The sequence below is a fragment of the Candida albicans genome, chromosome 3, assembly GCF_000182965.3.
Source record: "Candida albicans SC5314 chromosome 3, complete sequence".
Classification (NCBI taxonomy): Eukaryota; Fungi; Ascomycota; class Pichiomycetes; order Serinales; family Debaryomycetaceae; genus Candida; species Candida albicans.
In genome coordinates this window covers 216,896-234,597 of record NC_032091.1, presented here as the reverse complement: position 1 = coordinate 234,597, position 17,702 = coordinate 216,896, and the positions used below count along the sequence as shown (strand labels likewise).

At 27.6% G+C, this 17,702-nt stretch overlaps 9 protein-coding genes across 9 annotated transcripts; 4 read left to right on the top strand and 5 right to left on the bottom strand. All coding sequences in view use genetic code 12, as the record gives it.

Annotated features, from left to right (window-relative positions):
- Nucleotides 1-1,008: 1,008 nt before the first annotated feature.
- CAALFM_C301150CA (uncharacterized protein) lies at nucleotides 1,009-1,935 on the top strand (the record flags this gene model as incomplete). The annotated part of the gene is made up of 1 exon (XM_704908.2): nucleotides 1,009-1,935. The coding sequence occupies one exon, from the start codon at nucleotides 1,009-1,011 to the stop codon at nucleotides 1,933-1,935; it is 927 nt and encodes a 308-aa protein (XP_710000.1).
- A 604-nt stretch (nucleotides 1,936-2,539) lies between these two features.
- CAALFM_C301140WA (uncharacterized protein) lies at nucleotides 2,540-3,256 on the bottom strand (the record flags this gene model as incomplete). Its single annotated transcript, XM_713441.2, has 1 exon — nucleotides 2,540-3,256. One exon carries the CDS (start codon nucleotides 3,254-3,256, stop codon nucleotides 2,540-2,542), a length of 717 nt encoding a protein of 238 aa, XP_718534.2.
- A 1,279-nt stretch (nucleotides 3,257-4,535) lies between these two features.
- On the top strand, nucleotides 4,536-7,190 carry CAALFM_C301130CA (uncharacterized protein; the record flags this gene model as incomplete). The annotated part of the gene is made up of 1 exon (XM_713440.2): nucleotides 4,536-7,190. One exon carries the CDS (start codon nucleotides 4,536-4,538, stop codon nucleotides 7,188-7,190), a length of 2,655 nt encoding a protein of 884 aa, XP_718533.2.
- A 332-nt stretch (nucleotides 7,191-7,522) lies between these two features.
- Nucleotides 7,523-8,584, bottom strand: CAALFM_C301120WA (uncharacterized protein; the record flags this gene model as incomplete). Its single annotated transcript, XM_713439.1, has 1 exon — nucleotides 7,523-8,584. One exon carries the CDS (start codon nucleotides 8,582-8,584, stop codon nucleotides 7,523-7,525), a length of 1,062 nt encoding a protein of 353 aa, XP_718532.1.
- A 237-nt stretch (nucleotides 8,585-8,821) lies between these two features.
- CAALFM_C301110CA (uncharacterized protein) lies at nucleotides 8,822-10,972 on the top strand (the record flags this gene model as incomplete). Its single annotated transcript, XM_713438.2, has 1 exon — nucleotides 8,822-10,972. One exon carries the CDS (start codon nucleotides 8,822-8,824, stop codon nucleotides 10,970-10,972), a length of 2,151 nt encoding a protein of 716 aa, XP_718531.2.
- Nucleotides 10,973-11,051: 79 nt separating this feature from the next.
- CAALFM_C301100WA (uncharacterized protein) lies at nucleotides 11,052-11,711 on the bottom strand (the record flags this gene model as incomplete). Its single annotated transcript, XM_713437.1, has 1 exon — nucleotides 11,052-11,711. One exon carries the CDS (start codon nucleotides 11,709-11,711, stop codon nucleotides 11,052-11,054), a length of 660 nt encoding a protein of 219 aa, XP_718530.1.
- A 931-nt stretch (nucleotides 11,712-12,642) lies between these two features.
- CAALFM_C301090WA (uncharacterized protein) lies at nucleotides 12,643-12,867 on the bottom strand (the record flags this gene model as incomplete). Its single annotated transcript, XM_019475283.1, has 1 exon — nucleotides 12,643-12,867. The coding sequence occupies one exon, from the start codon at nucleotides 12,865-12,867 to the stop codon at nucleotides 12,643-12,645; it is 225 nt and encodes a 74-aa protein (XP_019330828.1).
- A 1,177-nt stretch (nucleotides 12,868-14,044) lies between these two features.
- On the bottom strand, nucleotides 14,045-14,335 carry MRPL33 (mitochondrial 54S ribosomal protein uL30m; the record flags this gene model as incomplete). The annotated part of the gene is made up of 1 exon (XM_019475282.1): nucleotides 14,045-14,335. The coding sequence occupies one exon, from the start codon at nucleotides 14,333-14,335 to the stop codon at nucleotides 14,045-14,047; it is 291 nt and encodes a 96-aa protein (XP_019330827.1).
- Nucleotides 14,336-14,643: 308 nt separating this feature from the next.
- On the top strand, nucleotides 14,644-17,634 carry CAALFM_C301070CA (uncharacterized protein; the record flags this gene model as incomplete). Its single annotated transcript, XM_713435.2, has 1 exon — nucleotides 14,644-17,634. One exon carries the CDS (start codon nucleotides 14,644-14,646, stop codon nucleotides 17,632-17,634), a length of 2,991 nt encoding a protein of 996 aa, XP_718528.2.
- Nucleotides 17,635-17,702: the final 68 nt, after the last annotated feature.

Genomic DNA, 17,702 nt, shown 5'->3' with positions numbered 1-17,702 from the left:
GTAAAATTAATTTTGTTTTTATTTTTTTTTTAGTTATCTCCTAAACCGTATAAAATTCTTAAATCTACTGTTTATTACATAATCAACTGGAATTCCATTTGGACAACAACAACAACACCTCTGTTACCAATGGACAAAATGCTGGGTATCACACAAATAAGATATGCATGGGTGTACTGTTCGTAGGTAATATATTTAAACAATAAAAAAAAAGGTAGCAGTAATTTAGGTTGGGTGCTGATTGTTGTATAGTTATTGTTGTATTGACAATACTAAATAATAAATTAAAAACTCTCGTACTTGTTTTATTCAACACATTTGTTAATAACCTACCTACTTACCTACCTACCTATTTCGTTCCCTTAACACTTTTATTAACTTGATCAGATTAGAATTAGAATTAGAATTACAATAAATATAAACTTTAATTTCATGAATGAATGAATGAATGAACTATTGGTTGCAAAAAAAAAAAAAAAAAAAAAGAATAAAAAAATAAAAAAAATAGAATCAATAATATCATAACTATATTGGTTGGTAATGAGAAGGGGCAAAAGAGGGAGTACACTTATGACTTCTACTACTATCATTTATTCATTCATTCGACCCCTATTTCATGCAAAATAATACTGTTGTCACGTGATGACTACTACTAATTTAATTATTTCGGATAACGATCCGATTATTTCCATATATTGTGGCACTACCATTTCCGAGAAAAAAAGAAAAAAAAAAGAAAAATTTTACTATGAAAATTTATAAAAGTCATCGGAGTAAAGAAGAAGAAGAAGAAGAAGGCGTAAATGAAAAACAATTCCAATAACAATAGCAATTCCTTATCAACTTGACTAAGATTACAAATTAAATAAATCACAAACAGATTCTTCATCAGTTTTTTTCAAAAAAAAAAAAAAAAATAAGCAAAAGTTTAACGGGTAGAAAAATAATCCTTTTCTTTTCTTCTCTTCATCTTCTTCTTCTTCATTATTACAACCATTCCTTCTCATTATGAATATTGTTAAAAATCTATTTAAGGGAACTACTACAAATAATCTTGATAAAGAAATTCAACAAAAAGGATTTGAAATCAGTCAATGTTCAGAAATTTGTGAATCATGTACTAGTAAATTCCCTAAACATTTAAAATTTGAAGGTGAAAGTGAAGGTACATCACTTTGGAATACTACTAAACCTTATGGAATGCATATTATTATAGCTACGGGTAAAAAAGATTGGTCTCATGATGCCATTAATGAAGATGGTAAAAAAAAGGATACTTTAAAATATAAAATTGGTAAATGGGCTGAAAATAATACAAATTCACCATTGGGGACTATAAAAGTTAATGTATCATCAATGAGTTCAGATGAATTATATATTAATGAAAATTATAAATTAGAAAAACAAGGTGATTTATTAATTCTACCTTATTTTTTAAATATCAAGGGGATCACTATTGATGAAGTTGATACCTATTTAAATGAATTAGAATCATTATTAATCAATTCTACTAATAATAATGATTCTACTATTATTATTGATGAAATCATTACCAAATTACCTAAAATATCACCAAATTTAAATCAAAGTTTTGTATTTTTTTGTTCTCATACAACAAGAGATAAACGATGTGGTATAACTGCTCCAATAATGAAACGAGAAATTGATAATTATTTACAAGAATTGGATTTAATAAGAAATTTTGGTGATTATCGACCAAATGGAATTCAAACAGAATTTATTAATCATATAGGTGGTCATAAATACGCTGCTAATGTGATTATTTATTTAAAAAAACTGGGGAAAAATATTTGGTTAGGTCTTTGTAAACCAAATAATATTAAACCAATTGTTGATGAATGTATTCTTGGTGATGGGAAAGTTTGGCCTAATAAAGTTAGATTATTACAAAAATTTGATCCCATAGAATGGTAGAATATACAACTAGAATATTGTATATATATATATATATATATATTGTTTGTTTTCTTTCTTTCTTTCTTTCTTTCTTTCTATAATAACAGTCTAAGAATGTTTGCTCTTTTAGTTAAAGAATCTATAGTGATTCCATTTAATTTATCAATATCATTTTGTAATATATTATTAATTCTTGATAATTCAATTGGAATATATTCTTTAGCATTAATTAATTTTTCATAATAACCAATAACATCATCATTATCATCACTATCATCATTACCACCACCACCACTAGTACTAATACTAGTACTAGTTTTAACTTTTTCTAATTCATCAAATATTTCCAATTCATTATCACCACTATTATAATAATTTTTAATCAATTGACTGATTTCATTAATAATTCCAGCTTCATTATTTAAATTTCCTTGAGCATCTCGATTTAATCCCGTGAATTTATTAATATCATTCAAAAGATTATGGAAATTTTTTTTCCCCTTATAAACTAATGGTGATTGTAAATCACCATTCTGGAAAAATAACACCGTTGGTAAATCTTGAATATTATAACGTTCATCAATTGAATTATTTTGATATTGATCAATAATTATATGACCAATCATAATTTTTTTTTGTTGTTGTTGTTGTTGTTGTTACTATCACGTATATATACTTCATTGGCTAATTTATCTAATGCTGTATCTAATTCTTGACAATATTTACACCATGATGCTCCAAATGATACAATAGATATTGGTGATTGTGATACTTTTTCATCAAAATTTTCCGGAGTCAATTCAATCAATTTGTTCGTTTCCTCATCTGCATCGTTTACATTACTACTACTACCACTACTACTACTTTCTTTCTTCTTTTTCTTCTCCTCCTCCTCCTCCTCATTGTTATCAGTTGATTTACTTTCATTTAATCTAATCCCACTTAATTGTTGAATAAAATTACTTAAACTAGTCAAATCTCTAATTCCATCAAATTCAATTTTCCTCCCATCATCATAAAAAAATAATAATGTCGGATATCCAATATCAACATATTTTTTACTCATTTTTTTCCCATCTTTATCACCATTAATTTTAATTATTTGAATCTCAGGATAATCAATAAATAATTCACTTAATTCATCTATAATGGGTGAAATTTTTTTACAATGACGACACCAATCAGCATAAAAATCAACAAATGAAAATTTCCCTCGAGTTTTTATAAGTGATTGTAAATTATTATCATTTGCTTGAATGATATTTGATGTTGTATATGATGATACCAAGAATGTGAAGAAATATAACACTGTTGTTATTATTGATAAAAGTTTCATCATATTTACAATTGATATATATATATATATATATATAAAGTCTGTTAACCGTTGAAAAGTTGTTGGTGTGCCTCTTTGTCTGTCTTTTTTTTTTTCTTTTTCCCGGGAAAGTGTTTGATATTTCTAAATTGTGTGTGTGTATTGGTTGAGACACGAAAGGTATTAATAATTAATTTAATCAACGTCAATTTGAATTAACTATATAAATTTCAATTCAATCAAAAAGTATATTAAAGATGGAAATATATTTGTTTATTTTGTGGTGTCTAAATTTTTAAAACAAGAATACAGATGGATATAAAAAATTTTTATGATGAAGAAGAAATTTTTAATGTTGAAATTTATACCAAAAAAATGGAAATGGAAAAGGAACCCATACAACTACTACTACTACTACTACTCTACCATCTTCAAATATTTGAAAACTTCTACTCTACTATAACAACTTCTAAACTGTGTTTTGAACAATATTATCAATCCATTAATATAATTCTGTGCTTAGATTATTACAATCTGTAAAACTTTACTTTACTTTACTTAACTTAACTTAGACAATAACAGTTTTGTGTAATGAGAGTATACCATTTCAGGGGGGGCGGAGAGGGCGGAGAGGGCGGAGAGAACAAGAAAGAAAACAGCTATGTATAAAATCCTTTTACTACATCAACACTGCCACAGTTCTACAATATTAATAAGTTCAACCAAGTATTCTAATAAATACAAGTGGTAAGATTAAAGAAAATTGGTTAATAATGGATATATATATATATATATATATATGTTGTGTGTAAGAGAAAGAGCAATAATTACCAAACAACTACGATAATATGAAACTGTGACTGAAAAAAAAAAAGAATTAATGTGGAGAGATAAAATTAAACGACAAGCAATTCAGATAACCACCACCACCACCACCACCACCAACAATCTTAAACAAGTTATACATAATGTATAACAGATGATTATTAATAAATCATTACAGTTTGAACTTATAATAGTTTGATATATATATATATATATATAGAAATGAAGTATAAGCTCCCCCCCCCCCTCATGATTGATTTAATCTGGTGAAATTATTATATTTCATTAAACTCTCACTCAACATTCCCACCACCACAACAAGTAAAACGATTAATAGTAATTAGTATTATAACCTCTCTCCCTCCCCTTCCCCCCCCCTTTTTTTTCTTCTATTCTTTAACTTTGCCACTGAAATTAATTCCTTTACTTTTCCTTACTTTTCTTCTTCCTTTATTCTTCCTTTCTTATCTTCACAATCATGCCTTCTCAAAATCATAATCGTGAAGTTATTATTAAACTCTCTATCACTAGAACCCATACCCCTCCTCCTGATTCCACCACCACCACACCTATCACTTCTATTGAAAAAACCATTTGTGTTAAAAGAGAATTATTCACTAAAATCAAATCGAAACCAGCTTTAACTGAATTCTTAAATAAACAATTACCTGGTTATTTATCTAATAATGATAATTATCTTGTTTATACTCGTAAATCGAAAAGAAATAAAGATTTTGTTTCATTAATTACTCAAGACGATTTTAAATCCCTTGCCAGAAGCTTGAAAGTTAAGAATCATGTCAAATTAAATGTTATTGATACATCAACACCTCCTAAAGTGAATAATACTAACCAGGACAACAAAAACAACGACAACAACATCAACAACAACAACAACAACATCAACAACAACCAACAATATGGTTATAATTATACTGGTACCACATACAAATCAGGCAAACCACCATCGATTGATTTTGGTAATTTACGTGATGCTTTGATTGATGCTGCATATGATCATTTTAAAGAAATCTTTAATGAATTCTCAAATGGATTGAAAAAGGAAATGGCTTCAACAACAACAACAACAACAACAACAACAGCTACTACCTCCAATACTAAAGAATCACCTCCAGCCCCTATTTCAACTCCAGCTGAACCTTTTGTTGAAGAACCTAAAGCTGAAACTAAAACTGAGATTAAAACTGAATCAAAGGTTGAACCTGAAGTTGAACCTGAAGTTGAACCTGAAGTTGAACCTGAAGTTGAAACTGATTCATCTCCAATTCATCCTAATATTTGTTGTGATGTCTGTCATCCTTATGATTTTGTCCCTCTTAAAGGTATTAGATATAATTGTCTTGTTTGTTCAAATTTTGATTTATGTTCAAAATGTGAAGCTAAACAACACATTGAAAAACTTCAATTTGGACCACATTCATATTTACATCCAATGGCTAAGATTACTTATCCAACCATGACCAGTACCAGAGGTTTTGGTTTTGGTTATACCAACCACTTTAGTAGAGCTAGCAGCAATTGTGGATTTGCTAGTACTGGTGGTATTGGTGGTATTGGTGGTGGTCGCGACCACCCCCCCCACCACCATCAACAATGGACAGCAAATGATATTGTCTATGATATCCCATTAAAGAATTGTAATGCTGATACTAAACGTAAATTGGAAGAATTATTAAAACTGAAAGGTTTTGAAGGATTTATCAAAGATGTTGAACATTACATTTCCAATTCGGAACGTTATGAAAAATTATGTGCCATGATGGATTTTGAAGAAGAGGATGAAGAAGTTAAATATCTTATTTTAATGAGTGCTCTTGAATACGCCAACAATGAGTTTAACGAAGAAGAATTAATTGCTTCATTTAATCAATCTACTGCTGGTGATAATAAACTGAAAGAGATGACATCATCAGAATCATCATCAGCAGCACCACCACCACCACAAGAATCTGAGTCTGAAACTGAAACTGGTGTACTTAACATTGAAGGAGATGTTATTGCTAGACCTAAAAATTTCGGTGGTAATGTTTCTCAAATTGTTTCTTTACAATTGATTAACAATACCAATGAAACAATTCAAGGTGGTGAATTATTATTTGAATTTTTCAATCAAGAACAAACTATCCCGGTCAAAGTTAAAAATGCTAGTGACATTAAACCAGGGAGAGTCAAATATTATCATTTAGGTAAACTCCCTGAAGAATTCAAAAAGACTGATGCCAATAATAACGTACAGTTGAGAATTACATCACCTAATGCAGTATTATTGGGTGATTATAAATTTAATACTGATTCAATGTTAAAATTACAAATAATTGCTGAATCCAAAATAACCACTACTTTGGTTGTTAGTGGTTCAACTTTACAAGAAGAGGACTCATTAGTTTTACAACCAAATGATGAAGTCCAAGTCACTTTAGTTCCTAAATCAAATACTCTAGCTCAAGCCATCATTACTAATAAATCTCATAAGGCAATTGATTGTAATAATTTAAAACTTGAAATTATCAATTGTTTTGATAAACCAGTTTCATCAATTACTATACATAAAAAACATAGTATTATGCCGGGGAAAACTGCTAAATTTAATTTCACTTTAATCAACACTCATACAAAGTATCCATTTAAATTCATTTTGCAAAATGATTACAATATTGCTAGTTGTGATATGAATAAAGATGATATGTCAGGTAATTTAGTATTTGAAGAGAATTGTCCTATGGAGATTGATGAAAGAGAAACTAGTGCCACTTCTTCTTCTTCTTCTTCTGGTACAGAATCGATTATTGATGACAACGATAATGATAATAATAAAGAAGTAATGGGTGGTACATCTGGTGAATTTTCTTCAGGTTCAATTCATTCAATTGTTTTGCCATCACTTCCAAAAGAAAGTTTTATTGCTACTTCACGTTATTTTGATGCTAATAGTGATGTGACAAATGAACAAATTGTTAAAGATAAGGAGGTTTCAGTGAATGCCGATGCCAATGCCGATGTCGATTCTGAGGCCAGTACTGATGAAGATTATGATATTATTAGTGGTGCAGAAGAAGAAGATCCAGTATCTGATTTTGAAGTTTTATCAGCTGTCAGTACTAATAATCAATAATTTAGGGAAGTTTATTTTTATTTGGTCTTTCTACTACTACTACTACCACTACTACTTTTGATTTTTTTTTATTTCGCTTTTTTATTATTTGATCATTGAATGATTAGTTTATTTTTTGCTATTTTTATGGTTTTCTTTTATTTATATATATATATATATATATATAAATAGGTCTTTTTTTGTTTATTTTAACTCTATATTATTGTTATGTTGGTTGGTTGGTAGGTGGGTAGGTAAGGAATATATATTATCTTGTTTCTTGTGAGTTGTTACTAGCTACAAAAGTCTATCAACTAAAACAAAAGGAAAAGTGTTGTGTTATTGTTCTTTCATTAATTCTTCCAACCAATGAAAAAAATTACTGAAAAAGTAGCAGGTAATCCATGTTCATCACCATGAAGACTTTTATAAATTTGATCAGCAGCAATTAAAACATCTCTATCTAAATAATTTCGACTTATTAATCCATTATTTTCACCCATAATTTGTAAATCTTCACAAACATTAATAATATTAGGATATCCATTAACTATAATATCTTCAGAATCAATCGTTAACATAGAAAATCCTGCTTTAGTTAATAAGGACCCTATATCATTTAAATGAATTAAAGGACTAACTCTTGGTGATATACCACCTTTACGTTCTAATTCTGCCAATTGTAATGAAGTTCTTAATTCATATAATGTATCACCACCAAATAAAGTTGCCATGAAAAATCCATCTTTTTTCAAAATTCGATGAATATTGGTTAAGACTTTAGGTAAATCATTAATCCAATGTAAACTTAAATTAGATATAACGGCATCATATTGATTATCAGTTTTGAATATTTCATGATTAAATGTTTCTTCATCATTACCAACACATCGAGTGATTTTGCCAGGAAAATTTCCATTTTGATCAGTTTCATTGACATCACGATATAATAAATCTTTAGAAGTATCAAACATGATTAAATTTTTAATTTTATCACGAACAATTTGTTTATCTTTATTCAATTGTTCAATTAATTTCACTTCCATATCATCATTCTTACCATCTAGTGGTGGTGATGGAATTTTTGAATCTTTAATTAATTGATTTAAAAAATTCCCGGCATTACTACCAAAATCTAATAAATTATCCATTGGTCTAGTTATAAATGCTAATCTTTCAATAGTTTTAATGGCTATTTCATCACGAAGATAATCTTTTTTACGTGATAATTCAGGAGTTAATTTGGCATGTTTTGATCGTTGTAAAAATTTCGTTGATTTATCGAAAACTTTAAATTGTGGTTGAGAATTGTTGATAGGAGTAGTAGTAGTAGTAGTAGTGGTGGTGGTGGTGGTGGTGGTTGATTTTTTAGCAGCAGTTGCTAGACTTCTAGTTATTGATATATATTTATTCATTGACAAAGTGGGTTGTTGAAGGTGGGGGGGGGGGTTTACTGGTTAAGCAATGGAGAAAGATGACTTTGATATTTGAGTTCCCTCCCGCCCCTAAAAAAAAATGTTCTTTGGAGTTGAATTAAATTTTTTTTTTTTTTTCAATGCTCTCCCATAACATTGCATAATTTGAATCATCTATTACTACCCCCTCCCCCCCACTTAGCAGTGCAATCCCGAAGAAACTAGTCAACTTCAACTATGTTTAGAAATGTTGTAATAACGGTGAAGAACACTATAAGGAAATTAAACCAATCATATAAATATAGGGGCCAGTTTTTACGACTACAGCACAATTCAACAATGCTAAATCATAATAATAATAATCATCATCATCAATATCGATCAATTACCAATTCTAAACCTTCAAGTCTATCAAAATACCCAAAATTCAACTCTACACATGGTAAAAACTCATTATCGAACAACCATATATCATCTAAACAATTGACTAATATTAGTCTAGATCAAATACTATTGAATATTTCCAAATGTAATGATTATAATAGTTTAACTAAATACATTTCTACAATTAACCATCAATACCTTAATTCTCAAAATTCAATTCTCCAACTAATAACCAAATGGATCAAATTTAATAATAAATTTAATAATAAATTACCTAGTTTTAATGCATTAAATGGGATTTTTGAATCTTTAATACGACGACAACATGAAGTCACCACTACCAAGAATATCAATTATGTTTCAAATTTATTAACATTATATTTATATTTATATCGATTTAATCATCTGGCATTGAATATACTCCCATTAAATTTGATTTGGATCCAATATGGTAATCGATTAATTTATAATATTTATTTCATAACATATTTGGAAAATTTATTTAATACAAATCAAAATCAATTATGTATAACTACATTAATTAATAAATTGAAAACTTTTCAATTTGATCAAGATATGGAGGAAATAAAAATATTGGAAAATATACCTCGACTGATGATTTTATATATGATTGAAATGAAAAATTTTGATTCATTAAATTTCCTAATATCAAGATTTTTAATTCATAAAGTGGTTATCGATAATGAATTATGGAATTTATTATTACAATTAGGATTAGAAAATAATAATTATCAACTTGTTACATTAGTTTATGATAATTATATAATGAAAGATTTTCATCAAGGGAAAATCACTCTTGATGATATAATTTTAAATACTAAATTGGTGTCCCAAAACTCGAATATTGACTTACAATCATTTGGAGATTCTTTAATTTTCCAAATTTTACATACTATATCTATGAATGGTGATATTAAAAGAACAGAAGAATTAATAACTAGTCATTTCATATATAAATCATTATCAAATATGGATCATGGATTGAGTAAAGAACTTTGTATTAAAATTATTGAAAGTTATTGTTATTACAAGCCAAATAACATCAAGTCATCGTCATTCAATATTCCTGATAATAGTGTGAAGGAAATATTGTCATTGATTGATGTTATGTTAGATAATCAAAAAGATCTTTCAAGTATTGATTTTTTTGAATGTATGAATTATAAATTCAAGAATTGGACCATAACGTCATTCAATGAAAACAAATCAGACTCACAACAACAACACCAAGAAGAAGAAGAAGAAGAAGAAGAAGATAAAAAGGAATTACCATTATTGCAAGGGAATAAAAATTTACATAATTCAGAATATGGTATCATATTAGCCAATTTATCAAATTTACATGAATTCATCAATATTCATATGAATTATATGGATGAAAATAATCATAAATTAAAAACTAAAACCATTTTCATTAATTGTTTATTAAATCATATTATGATTTTTTTGAATCATAGTGGAATAGTTTCTTTATTGAAAAATTTACATTATTTAAAAGGTTCATCAATTATTATCACTAATAATTATTTAGATTCTATATCTTGGAAATTAATCCTTAAATCATTATCTGATTCAACTTCGAAAAAATGTGGTAAAATATATTATAATTATTTGAAAACAAGACAAAATGATATAGAAATAACTCCTATGATGTATTCACAATTGATAATGACTTGTATGAATGGTGATAGTAACGGTTACTTTCATGATGTTTTATTTTATATTATAGAATATTTTAAACAATATTCTAAATTATCAAGTGAAATTAAAGGAGTTTTAGATTATGGTGGTCAATATGATATAAATGTGAAAACTTTATTAGATAATATAATCAATTGGCAAAATTCAAATGAAAATATTGAAATATTATTATCAAAATTAAAAGATATTCAATTAAAACCTATTGATAATCCTATAAAACGTCAATATTTGGAAAAATATGATTCAAGAGATTCAGAAACTTTAATGAAAATATTTCAATAAACATCTTATTGGTATATATAGATATAGATATAAATATAGATATAGGTATAGTTATTTATTTATTTATTTATTTATTTATTTATAATACAGAATTAATATCATCTGCATTAATATCAAATTTAATAACTGGAGGTTTAAATCTTAACTCTCTTTTCGAATTCTTATATTTTAATAATTGAATTAAAGAATTTTCCTGTAAAAAATCATGATCATGATCATGATCATCCACTCCCTCCCCCTCTTCGTCGTCGTCATCTTCTTCAAATGAATTTATGGTGAAGGAATTAGAACTTATAATAGTTGAATCAATGGCCATTCTTAATATATTATCAGCATGACAAGCCAAATTATCCAGTTTTTTATTTCTCAATGGAATTGGAGCAGGAGCAGCCGAAGGTATAGTTGGTGGAAGCTTCTTTATTGGTGTTGATTGATTAAGATTAACAGTTTTTGAAACTCCCACAATATCATTTTCTTTATCACTTTCTAATTCTGATTCCAGATGTTCTTCTTCTTCTTCTTCTTCTGGAAGACTTAATTGATAGTTATTGATTTTTTGTCTCAGAATTTTCAATATATCATTTAATGGATCTTGGAAAGTTTTGTTCGTGAATTGTTTATAAATTGGTTGTTGTATTATTTCAAATGTGGTGGTATCCTTAAGAATATTGATATGTAAATCTAAATTAACTGTTGTAGGTACAAATTTTTGAGGATATGAATAATCTATTGAATTCATGGATGAATGGTAATTAAAGAAACAAGCAAAAAAAGGAAGTGCTGTGCTGTGTTGTGTTGTGTTGTGGTTTTATAAGGTAAATAATTCAGGGGATTTAGTCATATATATATATATATATATGATGCAGTATAGTATTGTATTGTGTGCTCTGGTGCTTCTCTTCTCCTTATTACATTTTGGGATTGTTTACTTTTTCACCAATTTGGGATATGTAATTGCAAAAAAGATTTACCATCCATTAAGAAAACTGTTTAACTAGAAGTACACTTTGATTTGATCATATATAACTAGTAAATTATATATATGAAACAAGACTAGAAAACGATTGGATCTTCGTAATGAGGATTCAGGCGCTGGTTTGATTGTTTCTATCGTGTATGTAATTTAACCAATCATTTCAAGTGGAACAAACTACAACTATTCCATAAGCAAATCTCGGAATAAAAATAACCACTAAGCAAGCAAGACTAAGTTATTACCTCAATTCTATTACTAACAATAGTATATTAGTTATCAGTGGACAGAGTTGTTGTTGTTGTTGTTGTTAGAATATAATTAATATTTGTTGCTTATTATTATTGGTGGTAGTGGAGAATCACGTGACTGGACCGAGACTGCGTCTATTGTCTTCTTTTCTTACAAACGTGCTAGTTGATTACAACAAGCAAGTACAGTTGATCATTTGGCACAAGTATATCCTAAAGATTGATTTGATATGTATATATCCTAAATAATGATATGATATGTACATATCCTAAATAATGATACCATTGTATTCTGTTAAAAAATCATAGTCCGTTATCACCACTTCTATCATTGAAAAAGATCAGATTCAAACCCCGAGCCATCCAAAAAATATCAACCACAAAATTAGGTGACTTCCTTACTTCTCGTCATTAATATCATATCATATAGAACCTCTTAACTCAAACTATATTTCGTTCTCCTTATTACTCTGGTGTATATTTTGTTTTTGTTGTATGAATTTTTTATGTTGCTGTTGTAATTTCTCATTCGAATCATTACTATAATTACTATCCACAGGACAAGGAATTGCTGAATTAGCCCCTACTAAAAGTACACATATAGCAAATGTAGAACTGAATAATGAATTAGTTAATCTATTTCTTTGAGTAGCTTTTATATATTGAAACATTGATGAATTATATGTGTTTATGCAAATGGGAATATGGAATATGGAAAAATTAGAAAAAAAAATGCTATAAGTTTGTAGTGGTATTTTAAATGAATAGTTAATATTTTAATTTTCGGCAAAAAATGGAGAGTGGACTAATGAAGTAAAATCTTTTTTATGAATAATTATGATTACACTTAGGAACGTGTTGGTTATCTTTGCTGTTCTAGTTGTTGGTACTTTAACTATAATAATTAACAATGTTCAATTTGCAATTGTTGGATGTTTTGTTTGGTTGAATTCTTCAGTTCTTTTTTTTTTTTTCAGGATGGGGTGGTTTTTCTCCCCCCATACTATATGCAGGATTCAACAAGATTTTATCCAATCATATCATTGACGATTGCAAAAAACCTTTACCATAGTTTATTATTACAACAAACTAGGTATATTGTCCCTCCTTGATTATTTTTGAAATGTTTTTATGAGGCTAACTTATGGAATGATCAATAGCTTTTTAATTGAAAAAGTGGATTTCTCTTTATTTTTTTTTTGAAAGTGTTGATGAATTGATGGTAATTGGCTGGTTGCGAGTTGTATAGACAAACTGAATCAAAGCCCATATCAACCAATCTTTCACTACGGTATACTCTATTTCTAATAGGAGCCATTGCAAATATACTTCATCAACTAAGCAGCATCAAATCATCTTCTAATTGTAATTGTATTGGATCAAGTTCTTGATAATGGAAATTTGGTTTCTAAGCTGATTTTCGATATATCCGTTGTTATTTTCATCAAGCCATAGATGTTGGCCAAAGCCCATTGAATAACATTTCAGATCAATTACAAGAGAAAGTACGTGTTTCTCCAACATGATAGAGTACTTGAAGTAATGGACATTGAGATACCTAGAAGTACACCAATTCTTATAAATTCGAACACCTTAGGAACAAAAAGCTCATAGTTAATCAACAACATTACACTATTCATTTACTGGCATCTTAAGCTAAAACGACAATGTTACAAATCACTTTTTGGGGTTGTTTGTACTGTATAAATAAAATCTTCCTCTATTAAGTTACTAACAATATGTACAAGATACAACTTTCACCACAAGAGATATAATCTAGTTTTAAGACACTCTTTCCATTCTGATTTGATTTAATTAATTCCTTTCAACAATCGTACACTTTCTTCTTCAAGCATAACTTTTCTTCATTCCATCTTTAATCAATTCAAATCCAGTTTTATATTTTCTTTCTTGATTTATTTCTTGTCTAGTTTTTTTGTCTTCACTTAATTCAACTTTAACTAATTCTTTAACCATAGCTAATTGATGAGCAGAACTTTGATCGACTTTAACATAAGTGACTTGATATCTTCTTTTCAAACCTAACGAAAGTAATGTATTACGAGTTTTTGGTGGCATCCCTATGGATGATCTGAGTTGTGTTATTCGATAATATAATTGTTTTGGAACAGTTGACATTGTTAGATGTATATGTAATATGGAGGGTTAGTATTGTTAAGGTGTTGCTTTACTTTGATTGAAAATCTTCTCTTCCTTTCTTCCTTCCTTCCTTCCTTAACGTTGAGCTTTCGAAAAAAAAAAATGGCAACAGAAATTTGATGGTTTTCTATTTTGGATGCATGTACACGACTCTGATAGTATGCTCTTTTTTTTTTTTTGTTCGTGCGCGCGCCGTAAATGTGTTTTTGCAAACCAGTTTTGGGTGTTGTCCGGGATTTTAAAGAATTCAAATCTGACGAACCTTACGTTGTCCCGTGATTAGTTCAATGGATGATTTTGAAAACGAACAAATACTTACTAAGAAAAGTGTACAACTTCATAATGATATTGATTCTTTGATTTCAAAGTTAGAAAGTTTAGTTGAAGCAGTTGATATTGCTAGCCAAGACAAACAAAGACTTATTCAAATTACCACCACGAAAATCAATTTGATTATAAATGAATTTGAAACCAATCCAAAACTATTAGATTCTCATTTGCAAAATTATATTACTCGATTATGTGATTTATATTTGAATCAATTATCAGTTCGATCACATTGTGGTGAAATTGTTTATAATTTGGCCAAAATTCGACAAATGAAAAATATAATTTTATATTTCCCTAGTGATTTATATTTAATCAATAAAATACTATCAATTGTAACAACAACCACAAAAGCCAATGAGTTTATAACATTTTTTGCTTTATTATGGATTTGTAATTTGAGTTTGTTACCATTCCCATTGAATTCTATTGATAAAAATTTATCAATAACAATCTATAAATTAGGTATTGAAAATTTACATAAATATCATAATGGGAGTAAAAATCAAATTGCTTCACTGATTTTATTATCAAAATTATTAACTAGAAATGATTGTTCTCATTTACTTCAACAATTTTTCCAAAATATAGATATCAATAATTGGGTTATTCTAGATGCAAATTCTAAATTAAGTTATTATTTAACGGTGAATAAATTATTGAAAAGTCAAAATATTGTTGGTGAAGATGAACTATTGAAAATAAATCAATGTATAAATAATGATTTATTGCAACTGAAGAGTTTAAACCCTTCAAATTTGAATGTATTGTATCTGGTTAAAATATTTAGTAAATTGGCCTTAAATTATATTTCACGAGGGGATTTTTCCCAAGTCCAATCAATTATTAATAATTTAATAAATGATATATTGTTAGAGGCAGGAAATTTGGATTATAATTTACGTTATTGTATCGCAAAGGCATTGAGTAATATTGTTGACAAATTATCCAATTATGCAATCAATTATCAACAACAATTGATAGAATTTATACTTTCAAATTTAGATATTACTGATGATGTCAGTATTTCGAAAAATCATACTATTTTATTGACATTGGGGTATTTATGTTTGAATAAAACAATGTCGAAACAGTACATTGGCAAGTTATTAAATATTGTCCATGCGACAATGTTTATAAAAATAAGAACTCATAGTCAAAAGGCAGATTTAGGAAATTGTATTCGTGATTCTTCATGTTTTATAACTTGGGCTATAATCAAAAATCAAAAATATCAAAATGAATTGTTAGAAACCACCGATCAACTAACAACGATTTTCACTGATTTAATTAAATTACTTATATTTGATCAAGAATTACTTTTGAAGAAATGCAGTATTGCCGTATTACAAGAATTGATTGGTCGATATGGACAACAAATATTTCAAAATTATTATGTGGACAAAGAATTATTAGGTGCATTCATAATCAATTTTATGGAAAGTTTCAGTGATCTTAGACTTAAACAAAAATGTATAACTTTTGAAATGATTGATTTGATGTATGATAAAATTGATTTGAAATTTTTATTACCAAATTTATTAGATGAAATATATGATAATGAGGATTCTAATGATGAACTTGGTTTATATTTACATAAATTGTTAACTCAACAGGATAATTTATTATCTGTTGTTCAATATAATTACAATCTAGATGAAATAAAATTGACTTTGATTGATAAGAATCGTTTGAAATATTTATATGATCTACCTAAGGTTCCATATCAAGAATTATCAGAGAAATTTTCAAACTTTAATTATCATGACAATTCACAATTATTGAGTGGATATTTAACATTTCTTTTAAACAAAATTGAATTGACTGATTTAGATTGGGAGAATTTATTTCAGATTATAAAATTAAATGATGGGAAGTTTGACAGTTATATTGGGAAAATTATACGATCACAAAATACCATCCCCAAAAATTCAATTTTGCACTTGTTAATGAAAAATAATGTAACTTTATCCACTACTATCTTTAATTTCCAAAACTGGTCAACTCAAGATGTTGAATTTATTGTTAATATTATAAAGAACCCAAATATTGATATTGAAATCAGACGAAATTTGATATATAACATTAATGATAATTATACTACTTATCCAATAATTGAACAAATGTATCTGTTATTTGATGATTATACATTAACAGTGCAAGGTGACATAGGAAGCAAACTACGATTAGCAATGGTTGAATTGGTACAACAGCACAATTTACTGAATGACACAATAAAATCAAAATTGATTCGATTATCAGGTGAAATAATTGATAAGATTAGATTATCTGCATTTCAATTATTGGTTGATGCCACCGTTGATGGAAATAAATATTGGCAAGATTGGTTTGAATATTATAATTCATTAAATAATGATTATGAAAAAATTGAATTTTGGAAAGGTAGTCTTCATACTATTGGAAGTTTTAAAGGTGATCCTAAAATTATAAATGATTCGTTTACCCAATTATTAAATCATGGACCCAAAACCAATGATTTCAATATATGGTTGAAATTATTAGATAAACCCAAACTGGGAAACAAAGAATCATCAAGAGATTTGAAATTGAAATTAATGATTTTACAAACCTTTTTAAAATTATTCCAAGCCAATTATAATTTCAATAATTATATTGATTATAATGAATTCTATGAAAAATGTTATCAATTATATCTGAATGGTGGTAATATTAATCAAATTAGTATAATTCTTCAAATTTTTTATTATATTGCCAAGAAATCAAAATCAGCATCACCAACAAGTTTAACAACGAAAATCAATCAACAATTTACGAGATTTTTAAAAGCCAAATATTTATGTAAATTAAGATTAGATGAAATTTTTTTACAAATTATATTAGATAAAAATGGAGATTTACAAAGATATGAACAAATAGAATGGAATAATTTGAATGCTAGTGATATAACATTTATCCGAGAATCCCTATAAATATACATATATAAAGATAGAAATATGGAAATATATAATAATTTCTAGAAAATACCTAGCACACTCAA